Raw genomic sequence first — 9,261 nt, 5'->3', positions numbered from 1 at the left:
ACCACAGACAGAGGTGAGTTCAGCCTGTTAATGAGTTATTTTGTGCTGTTCCCAATTTCTGAATCACTTATATGATGCACGCAAATCCAAAAACTATCTGTCCAGAATCGGCACAGTAACTACCTGCACAGAGCCCAGCCTTACCTCGCAGGGAAGCTGTGTGTTGTTTTACAACCAGGAGCTCAAAGTCTGTGACAAAGACCTGCAAAGAGGCGAGGATGCAGGGCTAAACACTTTTTATTTACAAAATGTAAAAGCATTCACAGATTGTCAGTTAGTGTGTGCATGGATGTGGCTGTGTGTTAAACTATAACAAAAAGCTGTGCTCGTCAGCCCACATGAGTGGTGTACACGGGGGCATCAGCCAGCCGTCGATAGGTGTGCCTTAGAGAGATGAGGAGGAATTTAAAGGTATACTGGAGGATCCTTAGGACCAATCAGAATTGTATGGTTCCAAATCGTGATTGGGCAGTCATAATGCCAATCAATGTGGGAACGCGTTTGCGTGATGACATATCATGTGGAGCCGCTGCCTCTGTGCACGCTCTGGTTTCGAGCCGCGCATGCGCAGAACATTGTTTATGAAGTGACCTGCAACGGGAGCGACCAAAGCACCTCATTCAGAAGCGGCCTGCTCCTCCCGTGAACGCCTCCGAAGATGGCCAGCCACAAAAAAAGAACATTGTTTGAGATGGCAGGATAGAAGAAAGGCCATAGAAAAGAAGGCAAACACGTGTTTTACTTGGAGATTCCTTTACGAGGTGACGGACATTCAAAGCACAAAGGGGACTTAGGACTGATCACGACGTGGGGAAGTTTCTGCTGGACAGGTAACATGCTGATTATCCCATTCAAATGTGTTTCTGTTGCATAAACACGTGAGACACTATTTTACGGATCGTATTCTTAAGTATGATTGGAAGAAGAGTCCGACATGATGACAAATATGTTTTAATCCTATGCCGAAAGACGATGCTCCAGCTGCGCGGATGTAAACAAACTGACATGCGGCTGACGTGCGCGCTCCCACAGTCCTCATGCGGAGGGAGCCGCGCATGTGCAGTGCTCCAAAAAATGGCAAATCGGCCATGTTGTACGAAATCGGCGGAGAATCCTCGAATATACCTTTAAGTACAGATGTAGCCTACAGAGAGTGAACCAGTATGCAGCCACTGACATATAGAGGTTGTCACAAATATTTGAGTCCATTCAGCCTCCATTGAGGGTATACAGTAAATATCAGAACAATTCAATAATCCTTTCTGGACAGTTTTATCTTTATAAAGAGTAGCGCTGGGCAACGATTACATTTCTTAATCGTGATTAATCGCATAATTTTTCTGCAATTGATTGCGATTAATCGCATTATGCACAAAATACGAGGGGGGACCCAAAAGAAACCGGTATTTGGTTGTAATTTTTTATTTCTTACATTTCAAAATAAAACACCACCTTCGCCTTCAAAATAATCTCCATTCGCATTAATGCAGCGCTCCAGCCGTGTCTCCCACTTCACCAATGCATCGCCAAACCCGTGCGTCATTGTGCCTTCAAGAACCTGCTGCTCTTTTTGTTGCACCTCCTTTTCGTCTGCAAACCGCCGTCCCTTCAGCTGCTTCTTCAACTCGGGGAACAAGAAAAAGTCACACGGGGCCAGATCTGGCGAATAATTCGGATGGGGGAGGACAATCATCCTATTCTTTGTCAGAAACTGCGTGACGCGCAGGGCTGTGTGCGCACCATTTTGGCCCCGAATCCTGGCTTATGATCTTCTGGCAGGGACCCCAGGAGACCCCCGTCAGATCAGCCACCTCTCCAATGCTCCGGCGTCGATCTGCGATCACAGCTGCTTCAATTTCCCGGACAATTTCGGCTGTGCGGGAGGTGGAGGGTGGTCCTGATGTGGGCTGATCCTCAATGGACATCTGGCCCTTTTTAAACAGCCGAACCACTCACAGACCTGAATCTTCCACAGAACATCATCCTTGTAGGCTTGCTGCAACAAGGTGAGTGTTTCTGCTGCTGTTTTTCCAAGCAAAAAGCAGAATTTAATGTTTGCGCACTGCTCCAGCTGTCCAGTCAATGTGGAGAAATCGCAGAGGGGCACTCTGTTACTATAAATAGCGCCTGACAGACGTCAGTGTCACTCTGGGATCTCAGATTTTTCACAGATATGCACGAGGCTTACCTGCAGCACATCTGACGGCCAGAAGTCGAAACTCATTATTATTAGTATTTTATGACCGAATTCCGGTTTCTTTTGGGTAGGTCCTCGTAGTAAAGAAGTTACACTACTCGTTACTGCATAGTGCTCCGCGGAAGGATATACCGGCGCACAGCGGCTGAGTCTATGGCTTCTACTGCTGTGCTCCGGTATATCCTTCCGCGGAGCACTACTGCGCACACAGCAAAAATAACAGTGTACCATGTACTCTATAGAAGTACATTTAACACCCATTTCGAGGCTCAAAAAGGACCAAGAGTTCAGTGTTCACTGAACACTGTCATTGGAGTAAAATATGTACACCAAATATCGGGCTACAGCTGAACACTTTGGAGAGTAAAAATGCACTCTAAAGCTGGTGCTTCTGGACACTGTTTAAAGTGTTGTCCCACTCCTGCAGTGTAAACTTAGAACTCTCAAAGAGTAAAAAATGTACTCTTAATCAGTCTTTTAGCATCACTTTGGAGAGCTGATTTTTTAACACTAGGAGAGTAAAAATGTACTCTATCAACGGTACTTTTGGACACTGTTTCAGTGTTTTCATAACACCTGCAGTATAAACCTAGAACCCTGAGGGATTAAACAATATACTCCAAGTCAGTGCTTTTGTAGCACTTTGCAGAGCTCGTCACTAACACTTTAAAAGAGAAAATGTACCCTATGATAATTTTAGACACTTTCAGTGCTGTTTAGCTGGTATACAAAATAATATTACACATTAGAGTCTTAAAAAACATACATTTATTTTGAAAAAATGATAATTTTTAAACATCTTATCTGTGGCAACTTAAACCAACCCACAAAATACATTGCACACAAAACAGGTCTGTCAGAACCACTGCTTGTTGTGTTTCAGCACCCTAATGAACAATAACACTGAAGTCAACAGTCCACAATCCTGTTACAAAAAATATAAATAGATAATTGTAAAGTGTAACAGTACACATACAAATAGTCACAAATACTGTTTTGCAGAAATAATCATATTAAAAAACAGAAATGTACATGGCAACCAGCTGCTCTTGGTACAAAAACACAAAAAACTAAGAATTACAGTACCTGTAAACATTGAGGGGTTTACTTGAAACTAAATTTTAAAAAAAATTAAATAAAATAAGACCCCTACATTTAAGTACAGTTATGTGACAAGGTTCTCATACAAACACGTGAACAGGAACCACACACTGGTCATCTCTGTCAAAACCAGAAGTTGTCTTCAGATCAAATGGCTTAAAGAAGTGCAACTTCTCAACCTTCAGCACGGACACATTTTCATTATTTCCCTGAGTCACATTAAAGGCATGAAAATGCTCTGCAAAACTAAGTGTTTCAAGATCCTGTTTCAGAAGAAAATGTGCTCCATTAAATGCAATAATGTCTTTTATTTGACTAAAAACCGGCAGATCCTCTTCTATTTTTGAACAGATCAAGAGGCCTGGGCGATACTCTGTCCCAAAATGAGTGATCCAAGAAATCACATCAACTTCACAATCCAAATCAACCTGCAGTTCTTCTCCGATTATCCCACCAAGTGGCAAATCATGGAGCTGAACAGTTTTAACTGGCCCACAGTCAAGACTTTTAAATGGCACTGATTCCCAATGCTATAGCCATCTGATGGCCATCTTTTCGGGCTAATGACTTAGTTATATTTTTGAACATTTTCATTGTGTTCTTGAAAAATCTATGTTTGGCTTCAAGTCTCATTGTCCAAACATGGATAATTGGACCTGTCTTTCGAATGGTTTGGGGATAATGAGTCATGAAGTGATGTTTAGGGATAATTTTCTGAGTTGGGTGAAGCTCTCTGAAAAGTTTATGACGTTCAACAATTAGATGCTTCAAACATTCTGTCATGCCAAGAGTACTGACTGGAGAAAATATGATGTTCAGAATTTTCAACAAAAGCAGCAACAGGCTCCAGTGTTCATTCCCTTCCTGTACAATATCTCCAAAAATCAAGGGAACATGATGGATTAAACAAAATGTCTGAATGGCTTTAAGACCAATTCCCTTTCCAGTCTGCTCCAAATTGATTCTGGATGGTCGATTTTTTCTTTCAACAAAGTCATAATTGTACGAGTATATTCGGTTAGAAATATCCGTCTTGGATATCATGTTGTTCTCTGAGAGGTCACAAAAAAGCAACTTCAACTCAAATTGTCCCACTCCTTCCAATATGTCGTGCATAATATCCACAGCATAATTCTCAGAAACATTAAAGTACTGCAGATCATTGAGTAAACATGTTGGCTTAAAGGGCAACTCCGGTTTTTTGACACCTGGACCTTATTTCTAGGTGTGTGCATGCTCATATACTCACTCAGACAAACATCGTGCAGCTTGGAGTCCTTCAGAAGTTATTTAGATCCAAACGATGTAGCCGCACTAGCGGGGGTGCCACAGCAATGGAGCGTTAGCGCGGGACATAATCTCTGCAAAGTCGCTTATTTCGGCTGTATTTTTCCTCCATCGGCGCTGGGTTGCCTTTCGGAGTTGCCCTTTAACTCCAAATGTAGACTGCAGTGTAGAATCGACCATGAGGTCATTGCAGTACTGAGCATGCAGGTCTTTATTGCGCAATGTTATTCTTGGGTCATCATCGGTGAAAACTGTCTGTGAAGTCTGTTTGTCGACAAGACAAAAGTGGCAAAAGGAGTTTGCACTGAACGTTTCAACATACCCAAGTACGAGGGGGGACCCAAAAGTTTCCGGACTGGTTCTATTAATAAAAAAATACAATGAAGTTCCGACTTTGGTCGCCAGATGTCGCTACAGGATAACTTCATGCATAACTGTGCCAGGTTTGGTCTTCCCCCATGATGCGGTCAGCTGACAGTCATTGCTTATGTTGACAGAGTGACACCCCGCTCTTCAATTTTTCAAGATGGCGGATATCCACTGATATGCGCTCTGTCAAAACATTTTGTTTTTTATTGGGAAAAACAGCGGCAGAAACACTCACCATGTTGCAGACATTCTTTAAGAAGGATTCTTAGGGTTCATGAGTGGTTTGGCCCTTTAACAGTAATCAGATTACATCACGAAGACCAGGCACGCAGAGGACAACAATCCACTTCCAGAACAGAGGAAAACGTCACAAAAACTGAAGCAGACGTCCTGGTAGATCCACGCAGGACTTTTGATGACATTGCAGAACTGATGGGAGTATTGTAGAGATCCAGACAGATAATCCTCAGGCGGTTATTAGAAGCAGTGAGACAGAGGCACCCGGAAATGGCCGCATCATGACAGACAGCAGACCACAGGACGCCCCGTTACGCACAGAAATAGCACGAGATGTTGTGCGTAAAGCATATTTTTTGACTAAAACCGTGACCAGCCAGCCTCCCCACCGCCATATTCACCTCATCTGGCCCCGGGCGACTGCTTTTTGTTGTCAAAGGTGAAACTGGAGCCACAGCGGACAGGTAAGGCAGGCATACAGGCGGGGGAGGGAAAATCAAAGTTCTATCTTATCGGCACAGTTACGCACGGTCATGGTGACTCTTCTGAACAGTGAAAATCTCGGGTGCAGCATTGTATTCAAGCCAAAGGAGAGTATTTTGAAGGTGACAGTTTCACATCATTTCAAAGATTAAAAAATAAAAAGTTATAACCACAGTCCGGGAACTTTTGGGTCCGCCCTCGTAATGTGTGCAGTCCCAAATTATCACCATTTACTTGCGCAATTGTGCCGTGTACTGGTTCATCAGAAAAAGGAAGCCTAATTCCTGTACTCTCAAGGACTTTCAGATCACGTACAAGGGGCTCTAAAATGGCATCGAATCCATACTTCTTTACATCTTCAGTATGAAAAAGTGTCAAAAGATCAGTGACATGCAGTCAGGGTAGGCAGGGTAGGCACTGCCTATCCTGGGCTGACAGGGAAAAATGAATTCATTCCATTTTAATAATTAGTTTTTCTAATTTTTTTCAATTGCTTTATTATTATTATTTTATATATAATTTTTCAAATTTTAATTTCCGATATAGTACTATATATAGTACCTTTCGGTTTGAAAGTGGCAGCATTTAGTGCTTTTCACATCCCAGTAAAAATGACTCAACACAGACTCCTCCTGGCCAAGCAGAGAAGCTGCACAAGTAACTTCCCCTTGTGCTGTATTACAGTGAAGGCCACGCCCTCTCCTGAAGGCACAGCGCTGCTCTGCCTTTATCTGTCGTATCGTCGCAATGATTTGAGTTCGCGCAGGCGCAGTCGGTTTCACCATCTGAAAATCATGTACGTAAAAAGGCAGATCGCTACGCTGCCTTTTTTACGTTACTCTGCTAGAGAAACGTTCACGGAGAATTAGTGAATCAGTCCTTTTCAGGCGACGTCACTCTGTTGCATTGTGGGATTGAATCGCCATTTCGCAGGCCACGGTCTCACTCTGTGATTCACGTCTTTGAGTGCGGCATTATTTCTCAGAAATGGGGAGATCGTGTTGCGTGACAGGCTGCCATAATAAGTCGCATCGACGGAACGGGAGCAGGACAGAAGGCAGGCTCCGTTTTTTCCAGTTTCCCACCTGGAAAAGAAATGACGGGGAGCAGACTGAGGAAATAAGGAAGAGGCGTCAGACGGCAGGGGTCGCAGCAGTGACATGAAAGAGCATCACTTTCCACTCCAGATCTGCCAACATGGTTGTTTGCTCTCGACATTTTCATAAAGGCAAGTAAACGAGTTTCTTTGTTTTTAAGCAGTGTTGCTGAAAATGTGGTTTCTCTCTGAATGAAGTCACGTTAGCCGCTAACGGTTAGCGCACCTGCGAAGTAGTTCACCCAGCTGCGAACCAACTTCACTTGTGGAATCCAGTCAGCGGAGGAGGGCAGTGGAGAATCACTTCATGCTAAGTCTGTTAACTGTGATGACTGTGTGAATGGCATGAATTAGGGGCAAGAGGAGCGGCACAGATGTGCTGTAGAGCTTTGAGCATAAACCTATTTGTTGTTTTTGGTTGTTGCTTTCAGGTGTTGTTTCATTAAATGTGTGTTGGGGTGTGGGCCCAGAGAGAGAGACGCTTCAGCACCGCAGACAGCTCCGCGTCCGAATTGTCATTTTCTTACTCATTTTGCGTCTCGATCACAAACAAGGAATGCGCTGTGTGGTCATGAGATATAAAGTTAATTAGGAGAGTCTTGGGACTGCTATTAAGTCATTGTTTAAGCTTTTTTAATGGTGTTATAAATCTTGATTTTGTTAGAGTAAGCTGGCACTTACCTGCCTACACATGGAAATTGTCGTTGGTGTGTCCTGAGCAATTTGCGACTGTCTGCCTACCGAACCCTGGAGCTCACGGCACGTGCCTGGACATCAGAGAGCAGATTCTACTGAGAGAGGAGATTACTTTCATTCAGGATCAATCCCCTCATCACCACTGGCTCCTGCTCTGCTTCTGACTCTAAATCACATTTTAAAAAGGATCTAAATTCTCAGCACAAATCCCTCTTTTCACAAAGCCTTCTGATCAGTCTGGCTCCGTTTCATTCATGTGGAGCTGAACCATCAAGGACTTCCAGGGAGTTTTTCACATGGAGCAGGTCGACACCCGACTCTTCATCAGTGATGATCAGTCATTTATGACCTGCAAGCCAATGGCTGAACAACACGGCCTGTGAAAGTAATATATTACTTTCCCAACACTGATCTTCATGATATTCAATAATCTGATGGATCCAGTGATCAGTCCTACCTGCCCACTCTGGACTGCTGCTTGCTGCTGGATCTTGTTCCTGAGGGGCTAAAAAAACAAGGTTTTCTTCTTCTGTAGCGTCACATCAAACTGTTACTGAACTGATTTATCAAGTCAGACGACACAACGCCTCACAGTTCACTGACTGCTGGATTAAACTGAACTGTGGTTAAACTTCTGACCCGTTTCATCGTCCTCATCTGTTGTTCTGACCGTAGTTTCAGTGAAAAACTTGTCTCTGTTAGCATCTGTTTCCAGAGACACTCCGAGCTTCTTCTGGGCCGCCGTTGCTTTTTCTGACCTGTTTCACACACGGCAGACCGAGCGGAGGTCCTGTCAGTGGAGGGAGGAGGCCCGGGACAACCCGGTCCAAGTATCAGACCGGCCCACCGGGAAGAGTCCCAGTCCTCCTGAGGAGCACTCTGGACCTGGCTGAGGGTGTGTGTGTGTTCTGGTACGTGCACACAGGCGCAGAGCGTGACAAAGAAAATGCAAATGTACAAAAAAGAGTAAAGACTGAGGGATTGTGGAGAACTTTATTCAGAGGCTGAAAAATCAGAATAAATATGACTGAAAGAGCAAAAGCTGAGATGAAAGCAGCTCTAAAAGTCCTCTGAGGAACTGACATCATAAAGGAAAAAGCTCCTGGTTTCTGCTGTCAATATGAAGCAACGTCCAAAACATTTCACCATCTGAGATCAAATAAAACCAAGAAAAGATCAGAAGGAAGTGATGAGAAGCAACAAGTGAATGAAGCAGATCAATAGTTTAGTCAGGAGGAAATCAGTGGAGGAGAGAAACTCGCTCAACACATCAGTTCTAATCTAGTGAAGACAGCCTGGATTACCGTAATCCCCTCATCCTCATCACTTCACACTGATATTCAAGAAAATGGAAACTGATTCATTTCATGTTTCATCCTGGAGAGCAGCTCAGAGTGGAGCAATCAGCAACTTCTCCATCATTTCTTTTGGCTCTTGCTCCATCAGACTCAATGACTGGAGCCTCTCTGGACTCTTCCTTCATGAAGAGGTTTTTAACATGCTCTGCATGGCTTCTTCTCCTGATGAAGAGGAAGTGTCAGATTCTAGAAAACAAAGAGCAAAACTTGTTGGAAACACATGAAACATGTTCCAAAGCAAGAAGTCAGCTTGAAGGCAGAAACAACAGAAAGGAACATCAAACAACACTGAAACATCCTGATGAAAGGAAATAGGAAAGTACTCACTGCTGGTACTACTGGACCCTGAAAAACAGCAGGAGAAAGAGGGAGGAGGTTACCATGACGACCACTCTTTTCCACTCCAAACCCTCCTTCAGGTTCAACACACACACATC

The 9,261-nt window shown here is 43.8% G+C and overlaps 1 protein-coding gene across 3 annotated transcripts in view; it reads right to left on the bottom strand.

Moving 5' to 3' along the window:
• Nucleotides 1–9,261, bottom strand: part of LOC115409068 (class I histocompatibility antigen, F10 alpha chain-like) — a 55,339-nt gene that overhangs the window by 21,669 nt on the left and 24,409 nt on the right. The window contains exons 6-7 of one of the 3 annotated variants that reach the window (XM_030120056.1): nt 9,152–9,169; nt 8,944–9,010 (exon numbers count right to left, since the gene is read on the bottom strand). In XM_030120056.1, the coding sequence (XP_029975916.1) occupies nt 8,946–9,010; nt 9,152–9,169 (83 nt within the window). In that variant the 3' untranslated portion in view covers nt 8,944–8,945. Of the gene's footprint in view, nt 1–8,440; nt 9,011–9,151; nt 9,170–9,261 lie in introns of those variants that run through there. The other 2 variants (XM_030120057.1, XM_030120055.1) reach the window with 2 other exon arrangements.

Source organism: Salarias fasciatus, chromosome 22, assembly GCF_902148845.1.
Source record: "Salarias fasciatus chromosome 22, fSalaFa1.1, whole genome shotgun sequence".
Classification (NCBI taxonomy): domain Eukaryota; kingdom Metazoa; phylum Chordata; class Actinopteri; order Blenniiformes; family Blenniidae; genus Salarias; species Salarias fasciatus.
This window is presented reverse-complemented; position numbering and strand designations above follow the sequence as displayed.